The 24909-nt window shown below is 41.8% G+C and overlaps 1 protein-coding gene across 11 annotated transcripts in view; it reads left to right on the plus strand.

Moving 5' to 3' along the window:
* The window catches only part of CELF1 (CUGBP Elav-like family member 1), an 82191-nt gene that overhangs the window by 33055 nt on the left and 24227 nt on the right, over positions 1-24909 (plus strand). For 5 of the 11 annotated variants that reach the window (XM_039537970.1, XM_039537971.1, XM_039537979.1 and 2 more), the window contains 8 exons: positions 6111-6298; positions 8507-8589; positions 9041-9089; positions 15638-15772; positions 15957-16036; positions 16355-16516; positions 17797-17878; positions 22304-22432. In XM_039537970.1, the coding sequence (XP_039393904.1) occupies positions 6111-6298; positions 8507-8589; positions 9041-9089; positions 15638-15772; positions 15957-16036; positions 16355-16516; positions 17797-17878; positions 22304-22432 (908 nt within the window). Of the gene's footprint in view, positions 1-3753; positions 3825-6110; positions 6299-8506; positions 8590-9040; positions 9090-15637; positions 15773-15956; positions 16037-16354; positions 16517-17796; positions 17879-22303; positions 22433-24909 lie in introns of those variants that run through there. The other 6 variants (XM_039537974.1, XM_039537975.1, XM_039537976.1 and 3 more) reach the window with 3 other exon arrangements.

The following is a 24909-nucleotide window of genomic DNA, read 5'->3' on the forward strand; positions in this document are numbered from 1 at the left end:
TCAGGGTTGGGTGCCATACTGGAGGCTTCACATTTGACAAATTTGCAGAATTTTAAAATATTGTTCGCAGAATTTAAATTTTTTTTGGCACAGAATGCCCTCACAAGTAAATGCTTTTGGTAGATTGAGGAGTTGCTGGCATGGTTTACTTACTAGATTGGATCTCAGTGAGGCAAACATGCCCATCATTATAGCTGCATGTTGTGTACTGCATAATATCTGTGACATGAAGGGGGAAAAGCTATCGCCAGGGTGGAGCAGCAAAGTGGACTGTTTTCTGAATTTGAACAGCTGGACACAAGGTCTATTAGAAGAGCCAACTGTGGAGCCATATGGTTGAGGGAGACCTGAAAAGGCCATTTTAACAGTCAACCACAGTAGTGTTGTCTGTTGCTTATTTGAAATAGTGTGTCTCTTGAATAAGGGTGGGTTATTGCCTTCTGCTGTGAATTTTGCAATGTGTGGTGTAAACTAACAAAGATAGTTTGAGTTTCCAAAAATACAATTTTATTTTGTTCAAAGAAACGGGCAACAAATTAAAGTGCAAACAAACATACAAGGTAAAAACCATTTAGCAACACTGTAACAGGGTAAACCATACTTAGGGCCCTTCATTTTCAGTTTTTATTTTATTTAATTTTTCCTGGGACTTTATCGGTGTGTATTATCACAACAACAAAAACAAGTGAAAATCAGTACAAAAAGCTATTTAATAATTTTTCTGGGTAAATATCGAGGTTTGTTTTGGTGGACAGAAAGACCAGGAGGAAAAAGTATTCAGTAGATTAATGCTTAGAATTCTGTTCATCAGTGTGGTTTGCTGCAAAACTAAAACAGAACTCAAAACACAATGCCACCTCTGAGTTTAAGAAAATATCTCTCTTAATTCCCAAATAAAACTTTTCATTTCAATAAACAGTTTACTGTTGACCGGGCTTTGGAGCAGAGCTGGAGCACAGAGCAGCTCCGGAGCAGTGGAGCTGCAGGTTTTTGCCTGGAGCTGGAGCACAGCTCCAAAGCCCTGGTTGTAGATTTAGAACTATTAGCCTATAAATATTTACATTGACTAATTCGGCCACACCATTTGCAGCGCATACACTCAACTTCATCCTTTTCTCCTGCTTTTGTTTTTTAAAACTTTTGAATATTTGTGTTCTGAAACATATTCTGATACAGATTTTCATTTTCTTCCCATTTTAGTGTGTCAAATCTTTAAACGGTTATCTGTCAGCAGCTTGAAATATGTACATGGTAGGCGTGAAAGTCATCAGTACGTTCAGATGTATACGCACTTCAGAGCGTGCGTACATGCCTCTTCGTTTATTGTGTGTATCTTCTAGACTAATAGCCTTACTTCAACAGGCAGCTTTGCATATACGCACAGACTAATGTATGCTTGTAATACATATATCTCATGCAATGTATTGTATTTTCCTAATAAAACAAGTTATTTTTTTATATATATATTTGAATCCTACAAAAGTAGGATGAAAATCAGAAAAAAAAACAAAAAACACTTTTTATAAAACCCGGGAACTTTTTGGTAAAAATCTGTTTAAACTGAAAATGAAGGGGCTTAACCATCCTTTAAAACCTCAGGTATAAATGGAAGTAAACAGTGAACATTCGTGTAAAATTTACTACAGTGTAGTAAATTGTGGCTGATCCCGTGGTTTTTGCATGTCAGTATATGTGTTGCTCTGGTTCTTGTTTTCTCCTGATGTGGCTTGGTAGGGGTAAGGATGTACATCATGCTGCCACTTGTTGTGTTGGGGAGTGTAGGGTGCACTGACCATGGAGTTTTCCAAGGATTGAAAAAGCTGCTGAGTCTGTAGTGTTTGTGTCGATACCGTTCTACAGCATCTGAGTTTGTTGCCTGAGCAAACCCATGATGTCCTGGTGCATTTTTTGATGCTCATGCTTGCCCTCTGCTGCAGCAACTGCTCTCTCTACTCTTGGCCCTTCCCTATAATCATGGTCCTGTGGCCTCTCCATGGCCTGTGTTTATGGTCCAAGGCTATAGAGGGTTGGAGGATCTTGCAGAACATATCCTCCTTACACCTCTTCTTTCTCTTCCTGATCTCTGTCAGACATTCAGCAGGCCTGGAGGGGTGATTAAAGCAGACAGACACACCATTTGATTTACAGTCACAATAGAAAGGGAAAGATTCAAAACTCCATTATATTATTCCCATAAATACCTTTAATAAGAAACGCTAATTGTGACATTAGCTTTGGAGTGCCTCATTACAGCACTGCTCTGCAATTCAAACCATGGTGAATATGGCCTACCCTAGTGTGGAGTGGGAATGAATTCTGCTCCATGGAAGCTTTAAACCCTGGGGACCCGTGGGTATAGGTATAGGAAAAGTGCAGTGAATATTGGCAATATTGGCTCGAGGGGGAGAATAGCTCAATGGTTGTGAGTTCAGTCCTTGAGGGGGCTGCTTAGGGATCTGGGGCAAAAAAATCTGTACTTGGTCCTGCTATTGAAGGCAGGGGGCTGAAGTGATGTTTGAGTGTAAGGTAATGTGAAGTCTGCAGTTCCCAAACTAGGAAATTGATGTATCTGAGACCAGTTCTTTTTTCATCATTTCACAGAGGTAGCGCGTGGGATGTGATCCTTGCAAGGTGGTGGGGGACAGCTGTTAAAACAGTAATGGAGTGCAACTGTTTCTTGTGTAATATTGGTGAACACGTGGTTTTAAATGTTGTTTTCATTCAAGTTAGTACTGGTCGGTTTTCCCAGCATGTTCAATACTAGGCTCCTTTGTCTTCCTGTTTATAGTAGTTCTGTGCATATCTGTAACATCTTTCTCTCCAGGATCTCAAAGTGCACTACAAACATGTAAACCTCAGTAGGTCAGCATGTATTGTCCTTGTTTTAATTATAAGGAAACTGGTGCACCATGATCAACTGACTTTACCAAGATGACTCAATTAATCCGTAGCATTGGTCAGTATAGAATCCAAGAGTGTTGACTCTGTTCCCTGCAATGACCACTAGACACTTTCTCCTGTTCTTGCCCTCACATTTCATGTACTCTGTATGTATGTGCAAAGTATTATTCTTATTGTGTGAGACTTCATGTGTTTTGGCCCATAGTAGAGGGAGAGTAGTCAGAGAAGGCACTCCTTCACAGATAAGGAGAAGGTTTGAGTGGTCAAGCCTCCTTGTAGCAGCAAGCTACTAGAACTCATTATGGCAAAAGATAGCAGCCACACCTTGATCTGTGTTGGCCCTGTGAAGTGTCAACACTCAGGTCCTGAACCAAGACTCTGTTCCAGCACCTATCTATTAGTGGACCCCAAGGCCTAGGGCTGGCATTTTTGGGGGTGAAGAGTTTGTTGGGGTCTGTGAGGTTAGAGTTTGTGTTCCTTCTGCTCTGTCAACCACTGCTATCTTCATTGATCTGACACTCTGTTTATCTGACAGAGCACTCAGTCCTGCTTCGCCAGGGAAAATTGCACAAAACAAGCCCAATGCATCAGCACTTTCATTGTGTAGTGAGCTGAGCCTCCCTTCACATGGTCACATCCCCCTTTTAATCCACGACTCCATGTCCCTTTTCCAGTCCAGCCTATTTCTCTGATGTCTATTGCTGGTCTCCCTGAGCTCCTGTTTCTGTGATTTGAATGTTTTTTTGTGTGCCTTGGTGTGTTAAGACCTGCAGGACTTTAGGAAGTGGCGTTTTTGTTTGTGGGTTAGACAGTACATTGACTTAGTGTTAGTGGTTTGTGACAACAGAGGCAATGGCTGCGTTTAAGTTGGATTTCCTCCCAGAGATGATGGTGGACCATTGTTCCTTGAATGCTAGTCCTGTGTAAGTATTTTGTATCTTCATATCTGCTTTTTTGCTTATGTTCTTAGCTTGGAATTGCCTCTTTGGAAGTTTCATTGCTACCTAATATATTCCCCTTGGAGGAAAAGGTGAAAGGGCTGGAGAGTCTCAGAGCTGCATTCTAAAAGAAATCCTGGATGTTGTTTACAGTTGATTTTTCTCCTGCTCAGAACACATCTTCATTCCCTCTGAAAACAGTTAACCCCTTTGGGATAGAGCTACTTGGTGGCACTCCTTACAGAATCCAGTAGAAGTCACTGCACTGATGCTCTGAAACCAGTGGCTGAAGTGCAGTGTTAGGAGATTCCTACCTTCTGAATGGCTTTGGACTGCTCTCTTTTAGACAGGAATTGAATGATCTTTGAACTGTTTCTAAGGTCATATGGTGACCATGTGGATTTAGCTACCACAAGACATGCTGTTAGTCTCTAAGGTGCCACAAGTACTCCACGTTGTTTTTGCCCTCTTGGAGCTTCTCATGGGAGTGACACCAGAGCTGGGACCAACTGCCACAGGATAATGTATACCTATCAGTTGCTCCCCCTCAGAATTCAAGCATTGTGGAGTTCACCCCTTAATAAAAGGAGTTGGTGTTCTGGATTCTTTGAAAGGCATTAATCCCTTGCAGTGGGAGTTCTGGTGGAGTGAAAGGCATTATGTCACCCCCTTTCCTTTTCCCAGTAAAGAGCCTTATGCTTCCCATCCTTGTGCAAACCCTTCTTAGAATATGGGAGCACTTTCTGGCAACAGTTGTCTTCCTATGTGTCTGAACCAGCACATAGCAAGTTGAAAGAGATGCCAGAATACACACAATAAATATCCAGTCCACATTTAATGGAACTTGACTGGTAATTTTGTTTTTAAAAATTCCGTGCTTAAAGTCCAAGGTGATAAAACACCTATCTTCCTTAATGTACAGTAAATAAAGAGGACAACAACAAAAACTAAAATAAGAAGACTGGCCCAGAAGGCCACTCACGGCCTTCAACCATGTGTGGGAGGGAAGAGGGAATCATTTCATAGTCACTGGCCCCCTCTCCCCTCACTCTTCTAGATTATACATAGGGATTGCTAGCAGTTTCACCCTGCTAATATCCACTGCTGTAGCAGGATATCATTTCAGGCAGTCTCCCAGAGCAACTCACCCTGTATTATTTAAGGTCTTTGATACTAATAGTAAGACTCATCTTGCACTAGCTAAACAATGAGCCAATGCAGATTGTTGTGTGGGATCATCAGTTGTTGGGCGCTGTTTGAGAGATGACCTAGAAGCCTGTTGAAGACAAAATCTTGTTTACTGTATTCTGATAAATGATTCCTCCTCCCTAATTGGGCCCCCAGTACTATTCCGTTAGTTTTCTCAAAATGATGGTACTTCAAGATCAATGATAAATCAATCCTGATCATCCTCTGGGACCAAATAGTGTATAAGACCAATGTGTTCATTTTCAGCCACAACCCTGACCTTGTTTTTTCCCCCAGAATTTTGTTCAGAGTTCTCTGGACCCATGAGAATCTTACTGTAATGTGAACCTCTTATGGAACTTCTAATGTCTTCATTCTAGTCACTTTTCCTTAGCTTAAGAGGGACCTTAAGCTAAGGTCAGATTGGATTGTCAGATTTAAATAAAAATCCTTTGGCTCCCCAATCATTTTTATAGTTTGTTAGTAGCTTTGCTAATAATACCAGGTTTTTGGCTCCTTCCCACTCCAGTTTTTCCTTGTGTCCAATTCCGCTGTGATGGGCAATGACATTTCAGTCTTTTACACAAGAGACTTTAGTGTCCCAAATCCAGGTGGCTGATTATACTGTAGGGCAGGGATCGGCAACCTTTGGCACGCGGCGGCCAGCACATCCCTCAGCCCACGCCGCTTCCCGCAGCCCCCATTGGCCTGGAGCAGCAAGCCGTGGCCAGTGGGAGTCATGATCGGCCGAACCTGTGGACGCAACAGGTAAACAAACCAGCCCGACCCACCAAGGGTGCTAAAGGTTGCCAATCCCTGCTGTAGGAGCTAGGAGGGGAGAGACAGTCTCCAAGCACAGAGCTCTATAGTGAGAGTGATGGCTAAATCTAAATGTTTTATTCGTTTGCTTGGAGTGTGCAGGAGTCCTTTTAAAATACTGCTGTTGAGAGATCTTTTTCCACAGCATCATAAGCAGGCTGTTTGGAGCTGCAACATTAGTTGGTACCTAGTGAGAAGGATTAATCTAGACAGGGTGGTGGTGGTGGTGATGATGTAACAGAAGTTCCTCCCTGTCCTGTGCAGCTCAAAGAAAATGAATGGCACACTGGATCACCCAGATCAACCTGACCTAGATGCCATCAAGATGTTTGTGGGGCAGGTTCCACGGAGCTGGTGTGAGAAGGATCTCAGAGAACTCTTTGAACAGTATGGTGCTGTCTATGAAATTAACGTCCTGAGGGACAGGAGCCAAAACCCTCCTCAGAGCAAAGGTGAGCACTTCGATCCTTCTCAGCTGATACTTGGATTCCCAGCTATAGTCACTTGCACTCTGTCATGCTTCATCTCTTTTATTCACATGCCAAAGAGTTAACTGTAGATGTACAAATACATACACACCTGACCTTTGTGCTCTATAAGTGCATCTGCATTCATATGTAGCTGTACTGTGATCTCATTGCATAAATTGGGCTAGAGTGGTCACACAAATGGGAGACTACTAAGGGAAATGGATGTCCAAGGTATGTAGCCTATTTGTTAGGTTTAGATTTCTCTTCTGAAGGACTGTAATATTGGAGTTGTAATATTTTGGATGACATTCAAAACAAGTCTTGGTCATCTGAACCAGCTGAAGATCATATAGAACTCCTTTTAAGAGGTTGCTTAACCCTAGTGTCCTCGCTAAATTTCATATCAAGTTATTACATTCTCCTGCAGTTCAGTTGGCTACAATATGTTTCTCTTCCTATCTTAACTGTTTCGTAGACTTTCTGTGCACTGTCAAACAACTGCTGTGTTTCAGCCCGGGGGTAGCTCCATTTCAGAGGTGGTGAGTCATGCCTGTAATGACAGTTTGTAAAGCACTTTGAGAAGGAAAGTTCAGATGCAGCTCACAGATATGCTTTGTATATGCCAACTAAGTAGTCTATCATAAGCATTTTTCACTTGGCTTGTGAGAGAGGGGATTTGCTATGAGATGTGTACATGTGACTATATGGGGATTGATCCTGCTTTGAGCAGGGGGTTGGACTAGATGACCTCCTGAGGTCCCTTTCAACCCTGATATTCTATGAATATATGCATTTTATTTAATATTTCTGGTAAATTTCTTGAAAGGGTAAATTTTGCCGAGTATCAGTAAAAACTTCCTTGTAGAGATCTATTAGGTTGCAGAAATGTCACCTATGGGAAGTGGCGAGAGCCTAGTTGCTGTTGATGTTTAAAATTAAACTGAACAAATAGGGAACAATCCTATCTTGCCTCCAGGGGAATGGAGAAGAAACTTAATAGTAGCGTTTCTTCATCTTTAACTTCTGGTTCTTATATCCATCCCCTAGAGTAGCTACCTGTTTGAGACTAGCAAAACAGAATACAGTAACCTACTCTTTAACACCTCTATGAATGACACATGCTCTCACAGGAGTACAGGCAATGTCTTTCTAGTCTGCACAGAAATGGGATAGAGTTGTAGATTTGGAAACGGAGGTGGTCAGGTCCTAAATCACGAATGCCACCCAGAGCCCGTGCTGGTGGGAAGACAAGGGAAGAAGGAGAAAGGAATTGGAGTGAGGGAGAACACACTTCACACAGACCTGCAATTCTGCACTGTCCCGGGGGCTTGAAGGAGGAAGAGTGAACAGACTAGAAAAACTTAAGTTTTTTTCTATCTCTAATTTCTATGATTCTGTAGTCTGCATGCTGCATTTGGGGAGACAGAAATAGTAGAGGCTAAGGACTGCTCATAAAGCTGAACTCTATTGTCTGTGCTTAATAACTATCCTATTTGTAACTATATGCACTTTTATAGACAAAAAGCCTGTGGGGCATCATGCGTTATTGGTTATGTTTTGGAGTTGTAACTTTCTGTACAAATAACTACAGTCATTTGAGAACTGTTGAGTGTAATTGCTTTGCACGCTATGCCCATCTAGTGGAGACAAATTCTATCTCAAGAGTTTATGCCCAAGGCTGGAGTCTGATTAAGTGGGCAAAGAGAATGTTCATTATTTGTCCTGAGTGCTAAGTGGAGCATTTAAAAGTCTGTATAGAGAAGGCTTAGCCCTGGTGATACCAAGAATTAGTCCTCATTGGGCTAGGTATCTTTGAGATACAGTATTGAACAATTACTTGCACTGGCAGAAAAATACCATGCTTACTGGAAAAATGAGAATGTCTCTAGAAAAGTATTGTTGGGCAAGCCCAGTTGGGATGAGAGGAGAGCTCTTACGAACCTTTGAGTGTGATACAGGGGCTGTTGGGCCTTGTCATTGAAGACATCACATGTTATATTATACTTATTTTGACAGAAGTCCTATTCTAAATAGATTCAATATTAAGCTATTGCCATCTGTTTCCATCCATGATCCTCGTGTCCATCAAAGAGTTTGTGTTTGAGGGGTAGAAGTGGTGCACTCTGTATCCCAGTATGTCACACAGGAATTGAATATCCTTGATTTGCTTGTTTTGGGTTTGCATTGCAGGGTGCTGTTTTGTTACATTTTATACCCGTAAAGCTGCACTAGAAGCACAGAATGCTCTCCACAACATGAAGATCCTCCCAGGGGTAAGAGGCAGCATGCTCTTTCAAGCATCTCTTTTGCTTGTCTTTCTGTCCTGCTATTTACCCACGTTCTGGGCTCTTTGGCTTCACTGATGCACAAACATTGCCGTGCTCTTCTGCGTGATTATTTTAGAACATGACTTCAGAGGGAGGGGCCTTGAACTGCAAGTCATGGCAGCAGATCTCTAAGGAATTTTCAAGAGGTTTTGAAGAGAAAGGGGTGGCAGGGAATTGTGTGTGCTGCATCTGGGGAACGGGGGCATATCAGTATGAAAGATATAGGGAACACTCCCTGGGGTCCTTTCCTAGAAATTTCTGTGGGGTTATGTCTCACCCTTCTCTAATGGCTGTGTTGGCTCCCCTCCATGTCCTTAGTGGTTCCTGTGGGGTAATGTGACTCAGCTAGGTACAGAGTGAATGCATCAAGTTTGAGATGCTCTTCTTTGGGTTTCAGATGCACCATCCCATCCAGATGAAACCAGCTGACAGTGAAAAAAATAATGGTAAGTTGTACTAAAGTCTGGTTTTTAGGGTCTCATTAATGTTGATAGGGAAATTCCAAGAGGTCCCGTCGCTCTTGTAATGGTCTCTGGGCAGCAGAGCATCTGTGTGTGTGGTGAAGTTTGTGAATTTGAGAGCTGGGAGGAATTTATGCCCACAAAGGGATAAATAAATACGGGTGAGGTTTCTAAACTTCCTGGAATCACACTCTCTCTCCTGCTGCTGCTGGTCCCACAACAGTTTTGCTAATTGGGAAGGCATTCAGTGAGTTATTTTCTGTGCTTGCCTGGTATTTAACCCCAGACACCATTATCCATGTACTTGGCTGGTCGATTGGTTTGAGACAAAGTCCACCATATCTAGTGTTGGAGTCACAATCTCCTCTAATAAGGTGTCTGTTTTACAAGAAAGATGAAACTGGGGTCTAAATAACTTTTTAAGGCAGAGGTTATCACTTGCTGTATATTTGTACAGTGGCTAGCCCAGTATGATCCCCCAGACTGGTTGAGGTCCCTAACTGTTACCACAGTATAAATAATAAATTCTTCATGGTGGAAATTTGTTTGTTTATACACAGATACTCCATCAGCAATATCAGTACATGCAGAAAATGCCAGAGTTAAGGTTGCATGTAACCTCCTACTTTTGTCTTTTCTCCCTGGTACTACTACATTTCAATAATCTAATTACATAATCGTAGACTTTTCTCAAATAATACAATAAAACAACATACAATAATTCAGCAGCCTTGGGTAAGAGTGTGTAGCATAACATCTTGTAGTATTTTTTCATTCTTTTATGCTTACCCTAATTTTACTGACTTCATGGACCAATATATTTATTGATTGATTGTCACAACAGCTGTGTGCTCAGTGCTGTATAAGACTTGGAAAGACAATCCTTGCCCCAAAGAGCCTACAATTTAAAAGACAGACATAAAGAAGACAGGATGCATTGGACACCCTGGAGAAGGGAGTAACTTGGAGTTGGGGTAATCTTTATATGGAAACACATTTAACTCACTACGTCTAGAAAACATAGAAGGAGTGAAACTGGAGACAGTTTGAATGAGGAAGGATTGGTGACTGACTAAGTTGAGTTTGGCAGGTCATTACATAAATAAGGAGCAACCTGGAAAAGGCATGGGGATTGGAGAGAGAGAATAAACAACAAACGGAATTTCAGGTCTTGGCAGTATTGCAGGGTAGGAGTTATGGAAGGTTTTGCATGACTCAGGATATGAGATATAGGCAATGTTGGAGTTGTGCTGGGCCTTGAAGGCAGGGACAAAGAATTTGTGGGGAAACCAATTAAAAATCACACTTCTGTCTGAAAATTAACCTACGTTGTTACAAGTAACAATTGAGATTCATGTAACAAAGAGATTAGAAAAACCATAAAGAATAATTTCAGATTTTGAAGCTGTGCTGGCTGCAACTGATTGACAAGAGCATGAGAAAATCTTGTAATCTGAAACAATTTGGTTGGACGCTGCTTGGAACATCCTTGTAGAGCACCATAGAAAGCCCACAGGAGGGAGCTTCATTCCTGTATGTCTTACGAATGACTCAGGTGAATAAGAGCAGAGCTCCCACCCTTGAACCTTTCCAGGTATGCTTAGCCTTCCCTACACTTTCATTGGCCAGCTATATTAGCCAGAGTCCTGCCTTCCTTTGCTGAGCTCTGTGACAAACCCTGTGCAGAAAGTACTGTGCATAACATGCATTTTTAAAGGTTGTAACCGAGGACCTATTCTGATTTTTCATAGCAGCAAAGCTTGTCACAGAATTGTGCTCCAGAATCTGAGCTTTTGGCTTTTTTTTTTTTTTTTAAATGTATGTTATGTTTCTAGCCTTTGTGGTTGTGAAGAAAGCCTTGAAAATGTAATGTACTAGAATGATTTCTGCTTGTTTGCAGACAGCCTATAACAAGGGTCCCTAACGCGGTGCCCGCGGGCGCCATGGTGCCCACGGGGGCATCTGAATGCGCCCGCGTCCTGGCCAGCGGTCAAGCATCCGCTGAAATGCCGCCGAATTCGGCGGCATTTCAGCAGCGACATCTCTGGATGATGCCACTTGCCACCAACAAGCAACGTCATCCAGAGGCGTCGCTACCGAAATGCCGCCGAATTTCTGCGGCATTTTGGCAGATGCTTGACCGCCGCCACGGTCCTTCGTCTGGCGGCCGCCGGATGAAAATGTTGGGGACCACTGGCCTATAACAATAGCCCTGAGAAACATGAACTGCTCTGTTCAGCTAAATGGGTTGTTAACCTAAAGATGACAATCTGTGGTATATAATAAACTGAATATGTAAGGGCAGCACAAAATACAGTGTGACTATACCATAGTAAATAACATGGGGCTACTATGTTGTTATCCATTTTCATATTTAGCTCAATAACATAATCTGTTTTAAAAATTCTCTGAAGCTTGTGCAGAATTTTGAGATTTTCCTTCAGAGTGCAGCAGAACCTTTCTGCAAAATTTAGGTCCAGATCACAGTAGATTACATGGGGGCTTTGTTTAATTCAATCAAATCAAGACCAAATTTTACCAGGATGCTCTGGTGGCTAGTTATAGGCCATATTTAAATGCCTCATTGTTTCAGCACTAGAGAAATTCAGAAAAAGGGAGCCATAATTTATTTATGAGAAATGAATTGTTCTCTCATTTACAAAATCAGCTGAACTTTGTGTGCTCAAACTCTCTCTCTGATATGCAAAGTCACCATCAGGTTAGAGTCCTGTCGGAAAATAGTTTCAGGCCCAAAGGTAAATGTTTCAGAAAGTTATCGGTGTCTAGTCATGAGGTGAGAAAGTTCTGCCATAGGCTAGAAACTGTCAAAAAGACAATCAAGGAGTTGGGGATGAATGGTCAATTTTCAAAGTGGCAAAAGGCTAACAGTGGGGTACCTTGAGGTTCCATACTAGGTTTGGTATTGTTTAATATATTTATGGTCTGGAAAGCAGGTAAGCAATGAGCTAGCAAAATTTGTACATGACATAAAAAAATGGGCAGTGTGATGGCAGATAACTCAACAGTTACTCAGTACACAGTGACAGTGAAGAAAGCAAACAGAATGTTAGGATGCAAAAAGAGTGGGACAGGAAATTATACTAAAATATAATTAATGCTGTTCAGAATTTTTCTAATGAAATTTTTTTCATCAAAAATGGTCTTTTATTGGAAATGAGAATTTTTAAAGGAAATTTGGGGTTTTTCAAAATTTTCTGTCTTTAAATGAAAATTTCCAAACTAAAAACAGGTGGGTTTTTTTTTTTCAGGAAAACAAAAAAGAATTTTTGAATAAAAATGTTCATGGAAAAAAATTTGAATACATTAAAATTGTTCTTTTTCAAAAACTGGAATGAAAATTGTTTTGAACTTTAATAAAAAATTTGCAAAAAAAAGTGAACTCTTTTGATTAGCTTGGATTACAGTATGACTATCTAAATTCATTATATGTGCTCATCTGGGATACTATGTTGGATTCTTATCACCTGTCTTTGAAGGGACATTGGCAGAAATAGAGGAGATTTAGGGATGAACCATGAGATTGAGTAGAGGTATGGAAAGACTGCTGTATTAAGAAAGAGATTGAAAAGAAGATTGACTGTTAGGAGAGGAGGTAAATGAGCGGAAACATGATAGAGGTGCATAAAATAACAAATAGTAACAAGAAAGTAAATTGTATTTACCCTCTCTTATGATGCAAGAACAAGGAGACATTTGATAAAACTGTAAACTAACAAATTTATAACTGATAAAACAAATAGGGACGTGTCTATGATTTTGGTCTTCGTTTTTTTTATGGGGCATTCACATAATACATAAATAACCTATGGAGCTCCTGTAATTAATTATTACTGAGTCCAAGAGCTTAGTAAGAGTCAAAAAAGGAGTAGACAGTTACATAGATAATGAACGCATCTACAGTTACATTAGATAGGAAAAAACAAAACATAAGGAATATCATACCCTGTTGACTTAGAGCAATGGTTTTCAACCTGTGGTCCACAGACCCCAGGTGGTCTTCAGACTATATCTGAGATTTCCAAAGGAGTCTGCACCTCCATTTGAAATTTTTTAGGGGTCCACAAATGAAAAAAGCTTGAAAACCAATGGCTTAGACCATAAACCATCCACTAACTGACAAGTATGGGGAAGTGTCTTCTCCTGGGCAAATTAACTGTCCTCTGTAAGAGGACTTACTTAAAATTGATCCCCGTTGCGGGGAGGGAATTAGGAAGGACTCTAGAAACAGGGTTGAGAAGAACTCAGAAGAGTCAGGAGCAATGACAGAGTGCTGCTGGAGACAGCCAGGACCCAGCTGGAGAGCTGGGGCTGAGTTTCTGAGAGAAGCAGTCTGGTAAGCCTCCAAGGAGCAGCCTGAAAGTTTAGAGAGTACAGACCCAGGATAGAGCGCCTGGGTAACACCAAGACTCTAAAGAGGAGAGAGTAGGGGGAACAGCTAGAGAGACTATCTGGAGACAGGAAAGAATCCTGTGGCACCTTATAGACTAACAGATGTTTTGCAGCATGAGCTTTCGTGGGTGAATACCCACTTCTTCGGATGCAAGCAGTGGAAATTTCCAGGGGCAGGTGTGTAAGACAGACCTCAGAAGAGAGAAGCTGTGCCCAGAGAGAGACTGGGAAGAGAGAGACTGTTTGAAACTTATTCCTGGAGGAATTCTGTGCTAAAAAATTAAAAATTCTGTGCACAATATTTTAAAATTCTGCATTTTTTTGTCAAAATAACACAATATAATCAAGCTGGTTTCAATTATTTTGGTAATTTATTTGAACTACAATACAATGGACGGAGAATGGGAGTGGGGAGCATTGGAGGAAATCACCAAACCCGCGTTGTCTAATAGTAATGTAGCTAGTATTGACCCTTTACTTCCAGTTATTAGACAACAAAAAATGCAACCATATGCTCAGTGTTGCATCATAGGCAACTGAAGAGCAAGTGAGGGCTGGGGATTCAGATTCACAGTTTATACTGGCTACTGACCATCTCCAAAAAGGTCAGTAGCAAACAGTTAATGGAGCACATTTTGATAGGATTTTTTTTTTCAGTCCAAAATTTAGATGAGTTTTAATCACTAAAGCACCATAAGCATTTTTAGGGCCATACTGTTATTTACAGTAAGGCTCCTTTGCACCACTCTGGCAATGTAAAGGAGGCTTAAAATTTTTACACCTGTTTTATGCACCTGGGGGAATTCACTAAGAACAATGGAACAATTCACTAAGCAGGCAGGTTGCTACGTTCTGCTCTGCCTGAGGGAACAGAGCCTGCCCCACGCTTACCTCTTCAGAAACACTCTAAAGCCCTGCCCCTTCACGCGGAGCGTGCTGCAATAGCAAGTGAGAGGGACAGAGTTTCTGTCTCTCTCACACACGACTGCCCAACACCCTCACCCCCATGGTAATTTACGTCTCTACCCTCTGCTCTGGGTGCCCAAACCAACCCGCCTGCACTGCCAAGAAGGGAGTGCATGACCGCTCTTGCAGGGAAACAAAGAAATCTGTGAGGGCCATGAATTCTGCGCAAACACAGTGACGCAGATGTCCCCGGAGTAGAAACTGTAAAATAGCCAGACCTCAGAGAGAGAGAGAACTGTGACACCAGCAAGAGTCTGGGAAGAAAGACTGTTCTTAAGTTTTCTCATTTTAACAAACTAGTGCTTGAGAAGGAGTGCTAATATGTGACTTGTATTGAGGAGTTCCATGGAGAAGGGAAACTGAGGACAGACACTGCAGAACCACCCAAGACCAGTAGCGGGCATAGCAGAATGAGCGAATACATCTATATCCCCTTCAACAAAGCTCTCTCTGTGGGAAGAGTTCAGTTCAATCCCCCACATTCAAAAGGCTTGGAAGGAAGGAGCAAGCATTCAGCACATTATTATTTATTAATGTAATTAAAACATAAAACACTTGTAGGCTCCTTTCAGCTTCGCTAGGAATGTTCTATGTGCATTCTCTTAAATGAGTAAAATCTCATTACTTGGAATAGGTGGGAGTTTGACTGGACAAATCCCTAGAGATTTCTACTGTAGGGAACAATCCCGCACTGTCAGGTGAGAGGGAGAGGGGTTTGACTAAATTAGAAGAACTAGTCTTCCTCAATCTAATTGCTGATCCCTTTAACCTCTCTCTTTCTCTGAGTTGATACTGAGGCTTTGGCTACACTTGCCCTGTGGGGAATAACGTACAGCGCTGGGAGCCGCGCTCCAAGCGCTGGGGCTTTGACCACACTGGTGCTTTGCAGCGCTGCAATTTGCAGCGCTGGAGAGGGTGTGTTTTCACACCCTGCTGCAGCGCTGCAAATTTGCAAGTGTAGCCAAGGCCTCAGTGCTTTATCACCCTGAGTATCTCTTATTGCAGGAACACTGCTCCTTCAGCTTCTGATTTCAACCACTAGAGTAGCTGGGTAATATGAAGAAGGCCTGCTGAAACAATGAGAGCTCTGGAGTTCCCTGCTTGATGTGAGTGCTACGTTACTGTAATGTCAAAGTTTCTGTCCTTTGATTCCTCAGCAGTGGAAGATAGAAAGCTGTTTATTGGGATGATCTCCAAGAAGTGCAATGAAAATGACATCCGGGTGATGTTCTCCTCCTTTGGGCAGATTGAGGAATGCAGGATATTACGGGGCCCAGATGGCCTGAGCCGAGGTAAGCACAAAGCATCCCTGACAGTTCAAGATTTTCCTCTGGACTCTTTCCCCTGCACCTCAAGATCAGATTTCAGCTATATTTGTGATTGGTAGGGTGCTTAAGCCCCAGGGGCATTTTCCTTTGCCTTCAGTTGTTGAGATGAATCTGGGGGTGAGTTTGATTCTTTCTACCCTCTCCCCAGGTTGTGCATTTGTGACTTTTACAACAAGAGCCATGGCACAAACAGCAATCAAAGCAATGCACCAAGCACAGACCATGGAGGTAAGATAAATCTTTTTTGGGGATGTGGGGATAGGCTGCACCACACAGAGATCATAAAGCTTGATGGGTGGGAGGAGAGGGGAGCTTTGGAGTTAGTTTTCCTGACAGTGGGTCTTGGACTGAAAGATTTATTAAATATTTTAGCAAATAGCAAAAGTCAATACAAACTAGAGTGAAAAGCAGCTGAGATTTTGAACATTTGAGGTAGCAAGGGCACCTTCATATGTGTGTGGGGGGAGAGCATGCCATTCGCATAGTTTTTTGTCATATTTATGCAGTTGCTTGGGAGGTTGTAACCATGTGAACTGCTATTTGCAGGGTTGCTCTTCTCCCATCGTGGTGAAATTTGCAGATACGCAGAAGGACAAAGAGCAGAAACGTATTGCTCAGCAACTCCAGCAGCAGATGCAACAGATAAGCGCTGCCTCTGTATGGGGAAACCTGGCTGGTCTGAACACACTTGGACCCCAATACTTAGCAGTGAGTTTCCTGCGTGGGTTCTACCAATCTGCCTATCTAAGATGCTTATATAGGTCTCCTCACCGTACTATTTGAGCATGTCACAATCTTCAATGTATTTATATTCAGTACATTCCTGTGAGGGAAGTAATGTTATTCCCCATTTTACAGATGGGGAGCTGAGGCATAGAGATACTGTAACTTACCCAAAGTCACCTGCTGGGAAAATTTTCTCCTTAGGTTAGCTTCTCTTGAGTACTTTACATGTATGTAATTTCAAGCCCCTTTTCAGTTCTATCTGCCATCAAAGTTGTTGTATTCATCTCCCATTCTTTTTTCTCCAGCATTTATTACATTACTCTTATTATTTATTTCCAGTGACACCCACAAATGTCTTAGGTGCTGTACAAACAGAAAAGAATGTCTGATCCCTATCCCAAGGAGCTCACAATTTAAAACCCCAACAAACTGGCAGGCAGAGACTAGATGTAGGGAATAGTGGTACAGCATATATAGCATTTTATAACAAAAAATGACAAACTAAATTATTCTTCAAGCTTATTGTGACCAATTTTCTCAGTTGTTTGGCTTTGCTGGGTTCAAAGGGGAGAAATGTCTCTCACATCACTGCTCTGGCTCTTGTGTGGGACTTCAAGGGGATTGTGGGATTCTCCTCATGCTGTTACAGTGTGGGAGGTAGAGAAGGGTGAAATTTTCACCTCGTTCTGGCTGTGATGTAATGCAGGAGGTAGAGGAAATTTCCCTTTATGCTATTGCTTTGGATTTGTTGAAGTGGGGTTTCTTTGTGACAGCACTCTAGCTATGAAGAAAAGGACAGGAATTCCCCCTAAATGGCATTCTGGCTGTGGCTCAGTCAGTACATGATGGGCAATCCCCTCATGATGGTGCTCTTGCTGTAGCTGAAGAATGTGGAGGGCATTCCCCACACCCTGGCACTCTGGCTTCAGTGTAATGTCTTTGTGTGGTTGGCAATCACACTGTGCTAGCACTCTAGCAGTAGTGTGGGGCATGAAGGGGGATTCCCTTAGCGGTGGCACTCTGATGATGATCTTTGGCTATGGCGTGGTGCGTGAGCATTGGGGATTCCCATTATGACGGTCCTCTGGCTGTAGTGAATGTGAGGAATTCTTCTTATGCTGGTGCTTTTGCTGTAGCATGATGCATGGGCAATGGGAATTCTTCTTATGGCGGCGCTCTGGCTGTGGTGTGGTGCAGTTTCTCCCAGAAGCAGAGCCAGCCCTCACTCTCACTCTTATTTTGTTTTTTGGTGTAATGTCTAGCTTTATTTGCAGCTCCTTCAGCAGACAGCAGCTGCCTCATCTGGGAACCTGAACACATTGAGCAGTCTCCATCCAATGGGAGGTGAGTGTTTCACCTGAAGGCAGGTTCCATACCAAAATAGAGGAGAGGCAGTGGTGATCTAGTAGTGAAGGAAGCCAAAGGGCTGCTGACATATCTGCCTCCTTTATGAAGAGTAGTCCTGAGTTACTCACCACTGCACAGGAGAGAGAGGGATTATGAGGTACCCAGCCCTGCAGTTACAAATCTGCATGTGAGGATGTTCTCCTTTGAGTTTAGTTAGCAGTGGTTCCCTGGAAGTTGCGGTGTGCTCTCAGGATCTACCCTACCTCTGGTGGGCATGTTTTTGAGTAAATGTTTGTCTTCTTTCATGAGCAGAGAGGCATGGAACTCTAGATTTTCTTGAAAGTAGGGATGTGTCTGAAGCATCACATGTTGAAATAAACACTACTGCATATATTTAATTGATAGAACATGCTCTGAGGCTTTTAATTTAAATTGTTTTCTTGTAAGAAAGAATTTAAATGGATAAAATGTAGAAAATGCTATTGTAAGAAAGGTGACTTGTAAAAGTGGCCTTTCATTCAAGATATCTGCTGCCCAGGCATTTGAATCGCCTGTCTGATATCTCTCTGTAGAGCCAATACAGGTACAGAGGAGGGAAATGGCTTGTGTTTTAATAAAATGAGCCAGATTCCTCACTGGAGGCTGTAAGCCAGGATTCACACCAATTGCAGCTACTTCAGCGGAGTCATAAAAAAGAGTTCTGTGGGGAGCTGAGTCAAAGGCCATTTAGGGATTTGTAGATAATGAAAAGGATCTTGCATTGTGACTGAAAGTGGTTTGGCAGCCAGTGCCTTCATGGAAGAAGAAAAATAATGAAAACCATCTTAGTACCATCAACCACCCTGGCAGATCCTTCAGGCTGGAGGCTACATGTCATAATAAACCATGTTGAAAGTTGTTAATAGATCTATCATTAAATTCAACAGTTAGGAAAGCGAAAGTTATGGTCCCAGCATTGCATAGACATATTAAGCCATTAAAATTATCTCCATATACTGTAGAGTCATGCAAAAAACTATGTGCATTATGTGAATAAAGGCCAAGTTAACAATGTGAATTAATTTTGAATGTCCTGATTTATGTGTGTGCATACACTTAGCTGTAACACATTAATGAGAAGGAGCTTATGGAAAATAGTATATTGTAGCCCCTTCTGCATCTTGTAGAAAGTTGGACTTAAAGCCAGTATGTCAGTTCTCACCCTAGGCTCTGACTCTAAGGTACATAAAGTCCAGTCTATCCATTCTAGGTTTTTTCACAGCTCTTAGTTAAAGACATGAACCTGTCAGGTACCAATCTGCACCATCTTGTGGAAGCAAAAAATTACTAGGGCTGTCAAGCGATTAAAAAAATGTATCTTGATTAATTGCGCAACTAAAAAAATTAATTGTGATTAATTGTGCTATTAAACAATAATTGAATACCACTTATTTAAATATTTTTGGATGTTTTCTACATTTTCAAATATATTGATTTAAATTACAACACAGAATACAAAGTATACAATGCTCACTTTATATTTATTTTTGATTACAAGTATTTTTCACTGTAAAAAAAAATAAAATAAATAGTATTTTTCAGTTCACCTAATACAAATACTGTAATGCAGTCTCTTTATCATGAAAGTTGAACTTACAAATGTAGAATTAACTACAAAAAAACTTGAATCCAAAAATAAAGCAATGTAAAATTTTAGAGCCTGCAAGTCCACTCAGTCCTACTACTTGTTCAGCCAGTCACTCAGACAAACAAGTTTACATTTTCAGGAGATAATGCTGCAAGCTGTTGCATTCTGCACTAGCTGTAGCATGTATGTAGTTTTTAATCCATTACATAAGAACATAAGAATGGCCATACTGGGTCAGACCAAAGGTCCATCCAGCCCAGTATCCTGTCTGCCAACAGTGTCCAATGCCAGGTGCCCCAGAGGGAGTGAACCTAACAGGTAATGATCAAGTGATCTCTCTCCTGCCGTCCATCTCCACCCTCTGACAAACAGAGGCTAGGGACACCATTCCTTACCCATCCTGGCTAATAGCTATTAATGGACTTAACCTCCATGAATTTATCTAGTTCTCTTTTAAATGCTGTTATAGTCCTAGCCTTCACAACCTCCTCAGGCAAGGAGTTCCACAGGTTGTACACTGTGTGAAGAAGAACTTCCTTTTATTTGTTTTAAACCTGCTGCCCATTAATTTCCTTTGGTGGCTCCTAGTTCTTATATTATGGGAACAAGTACATAACTTTTCCTTTTTCACTTTCTCCACACCACTCATGATTTTATATACCTCTATCATATCCCCCCTTAGTCTCCTCTTTTCCAAGCTGAAAAGTCCTAGCCTCTTTAATCTCTCCTCATATGGGACCCATTCCAAACCCCTAATCATTTTAGTTGCCCTTCTCTGAACCTTGTCTAATGCCAGTATATCTTTTTTGAGATGAGGAGACCACATCTGTACGCAGTATTCAAGATGTGGGCGTACCATGGATTTATATAAGGGCAATAAGATATTCTCCGTCTTATTCTCTATCCCTTTTTTAAATGATTCCTAACATCCTGTTTGCTTTTTTGACTAACGCAGCACACTGCGTGGACGTCTTCAGAGAACTATTCACGATGACTCCTGACTAGTTGTAGCTAAATTAGCCCCCATCATATTGTATGTATAGTTGGGGTTATTTTTTCCAATGTGCATTACTTAACATTTATCCACATTAAATTTCATTTGCCATTTTGTTGCCCAATCACTTAGTTTTGTGAGATCTTTTTGAAGTTCTTCACAGTCTGCTTTGGTCTTAACTATCTAGAGCAGTTTAGTATCGTCTGCAAACTTTGCCTCCTCACTGTTTACCCCTTTCTCCAGATCACTTATGAATAAATTGAATAGGATTGGTCCTAGGACTGACTCTTGGGGAACACCACTAGTTACCCCTCTCCATTCTGAAAATTTACCATTTATTCCTACCCTTTTGTTCCCTGTCCTTTAACCACTTCTCAATCCATGAAAGGATGTTCCCTCTAATCCCATGACAACTTAATTTACATAAGAGCCTTTGGTGAGGGACCTTGTCAAAGGCTTTCTGGAAATCTAAGTACACTATGTCCACTGGATCTCCCTTGTCCACATGTTTGTTGACCCCTTCAAAGAACTCTAATAGATTAGTAAGACATGATTTCCCTTTAGAGAAACCATGTTGACTTTTGCCCAGCAATTTACGTTCTTCTATGTGTCTGACAATTTTATTCTTTACTATTGTTTCAACTAATTTGCCTGGTACTGATGTTAGACTTACCGGTCTGTAATTGCCGGGATCACCTCTAGCCTTTTTAAATATTGGCATTACATTAGCTATCTTCCAGTCATTGGGTGCAGAAGCCGATTTAAAGGACAGGTTACAAACCATAGTTAATAGTTCCACAATTTCACATTTGAGTTCTTTCAGAACTCTTGGGTGAATGCCATCTGGTAATTACAATGTAAATGGGACAAACTGCTTAGCACCTATCCTCAAGAAATACAAGTGATCAGGAGGATAATTGATGTGTATGTCACGTTTGTTCTATGTGCACTTTTTAAAAGATGTTTCTATATTTGTATTTAAAAAAACAACTTGAACTGAGTTCTTTGGGGCAAGGAGTATGTGTTACCATGTACTTGCACAGCACCCAGCACAATGAGGCACCAAACCTGACTCGGGTATCTGCGTGCAAGTGTAAGACAAACAAGACCATAACTTAGTTTTATATTCATTTGGGTTTTGGGAATGAGTTACTTGGGGTTGACACGAGGGGAGAGGAAGGGATTGGAGGAGTAGGTAAAAGTAGATGGGCAGAAGAAACGGGTGAGAAGCAAAATATATAGGGAAAGTTGGATTGGGCACCTGAGGGATTAGTGAAGTAGAAAAGGGGTGGGATGAAGGGAGACTGGCAAGCAGCAACAATACAGCAGTTATAAATCATTCACGTAACACTGGCATGTCTGGAGACTCAGCAGACTCTCCTGGCTGCTACTGTTACTATGTGGAGTGTGTGTAGGGAGGTCACTGGACCCAGGCAAGTTCCTTTGGGCCTGGAGGTTAGGTACAGGTGGGCCGGAAGGCCCTGACTTACCTGTTGCACCCTTGGCTGTAGCTGATGCGCTGGCTCTTCTGGGGAAAGAGCCCTGATTGTCTGGGAATTTCTATAGTGAATTGTGAACCATGGTGTTGGGACCCGCTGGGATTCATGAACAGGTCCAGAGGGATCATGATCTGTTTCCTTTATGGCTAGATGGGAACTTTTTATCTGTTGTAACAAGATGGCATAGCTCCTCCCAGCTGCCATTGTTCCCCGTGCAGAGGGAGGGAGGCTGCTGGTCCAATTTGCTTGAATGGACAATGATATCAGAGCAGAAATCCTGTGCATTCTTTAATGTGTTGCAGGGTTGAATGCGATGCAGTTACAGAACCTGGCTGCATTAGCAGCTGCAGCCAGTGCAGCTCAGAACACACCAAGTGGCACCGCTGCACTCACTTCTTCCAGCAGTCCCCTAAGTGTGCTCACCAGTTCAGGTAAGAAGGCCATTTGTTGCATAGTGCATTATTACATGGCTTAGATCAGCTCGGGAGTCCTTTTATGCCATCCCCTCTCTCTCAGTCCATAGTTAATGCTCTGTGTATTCTTCAGTGGGTAGGCAGTTGTAACCAGTAGAAATGGTCTTTTTGCTCACCTGTCCAATGAGGTTCTCTAGTATTTGTTAAGCTAGATATACTTTTGCCAGCAAATGCTTTTGTGTGAAGAGGTTATTTTCTCCAGGGGCTTACTTTAATCTTGAGTAAAAGGAAGTGTTGGGATTGCCATAAAATAGGAAGTCAGCACCTCTCTAGTCATTGCTAGTACATGCAGGTCACATGGTCCATCACTACTCAAGCAGCATTTTAGGCAGATGCTGTAGAGTTTTTGGCCTCTCCCAAGTTTTCTTGCAATAGACATGCCCTTGAACATAGAGTAGCGCACATGTATGCAAGAAAATCCACACACAGCTTTATCTTCATTAAAGCCTGAGGGGCAGTCACAGTTTCCTCTAAAACAAACATAGCTCTAATTTCCAATATGTTTTGTTGAGTGGCTAGGGAGAGGAGACATTATCTCATACAGCTGCTCATGCAGGGATGCAAATACAGACAAAGTTTTGTTCTACTTACCCTTTTTTTATTCTTTCCGATATCTTTATTATGGGTGTAATACCAGGGAGATGAGAACATCTACGATCTCCTTAAGCACTGTCTTTCTGATTTCTTGTTAAGTGTGATTATCTAGACATCCAAATTAACAAAGATAACAAATGGCAAAGCAAAAACATACAGCCAAACTAGATTATATGAGCCAAGCTCTATTTTAGTACCAGTGTAAGCCAAAATTTTGCCTGGGCCAGCTACTTCTGCCTACTCTAAACCACTGACACAGAAAAAGAAAGAGGTCCCTTTATTTATAGAGCCCATTTCTTGCTTTGGATTGTCATGATTTTAACCACTGTTGACCATTATTAATATTCATAGAGTTAGGGAGAGGACTGTACTTTACTGGTCTTTAGCAGAGAGTTTTTCTTTTCATGGAAAGGCCTAATTGCTCATCCAGCTCTAATATACAGTCTATAGAGATGATAACCTTACCCCTGTCTGCCAGACCAATCTACTGTTGTACTGATTCAGATACATACTGCTCAGCAGGCCCAGATGGCTAGTGTTGGAGAAAGAGACTTATGGGAACTTTGGTTGGGAAACCTTATGTTGCAGGGTCAGAAGTTAAATTGTGGACCTTTGGTTTTGATTTAAATCAGAAGGCTTCCCCTGTCTATGGAAGTCCCTAAGGAAGATTCAAGCTCAGAGGGCCTTCAAGAGAACACCTGTTGTCAGAGAAGTTGTCCCTCATAATTTTTTTTTTTACTGAGAGGTGTGGTTCACCAAAGTTGACAGTTACTCTTTTAGTTACTTTGGCCGCCTGTCAGATTACCCTATAGTAAAAAATGTTTACCCTAAAATCCATATCAAAGAGTTCAGGCTATTAGAGAAGAGAAGAGAGAGAGAATTCCCAAGGCCCTCTGCTTCAGTCCCTCCCTAGATAAAAACATGTATGTGAGCATAGTCTAGGAACATAGATATTTCCTTGCACTGAAGGGGAATAGTTGTACTCTCTCTCAAGATCAACCCATTTGAGATGCCAAAATGAGATTACACACACAACAGATTGTGCAGATGTTCAAAATATGATCACACAGGCTCTGTTGGGCTAGTCAGGTTTGGTTCTTACTCAGTAAGATTTAAAGTAAGGTGTGTGTATGTGTGTATAATACACACACACACACACACACACACACACACACACACACACACACACACACACACACACACACACACACACACACACACACACACACACACACACACACACACACACACACACACACACACACACACACACACACACACATCTAAGCCCTGACTCCCAGAGTTGTGAAGATGTCAGAATTTAAGCTTTCATTAAAAATATGTTTCCAGTCTTCACGTGTAGAGGAAGAAAAAACTTGAATGTGACCCTAGTGTAACTGGTACAGTGGTGTTTGTGTGACTCTGCAGAGAGCCTCCATCCAGCAGGGCGGAGCAGTGGCCATCCTTGGCCCCATATCTACCACCAGAATAGAAGCTGGTCTTTGCTGCTTAATGGGACTAGGCTGTAGGGTTTCAATGCCACACAGGGCTCTCTAGAATTGGCTTCCCCTCAGTGGAGCTTAGATGTTCTGCAGGAATACCATCCACTTGATGAGGCTCAGATGCATCCCAGGGCTCTGCTCCTGTCCTTTGGCCTTTTCCAGGGTCATATTGGAAGGAAAAAATAGTGGTTTTCTCTCAAGTGCCATCCACTCCTGGTGCCAAAATGAGATGGTGCCACTCAGCGGAGATTGTGCAGATCTCTGATTCTCCTTATCCTTTCTTCTGTGCTTTAATAGCATACAGTATAACGAGGGTGACCAGACAGCAAAAATTGGGAC

This window comes from Mauremys reevesii, linkage group 4, assembly GCF_016161935.1.
Source record: "Mauremys reevesii isolate NIE-2019 linkage group 4, ASM1616193v1, whole genome shotgun sequence".
Classification (NCBI taxonomy): Eukaryota; Metazoa; Chordata; order Testudines; family Geoemydidae; genus Mauremys; species Mauremys reevesii.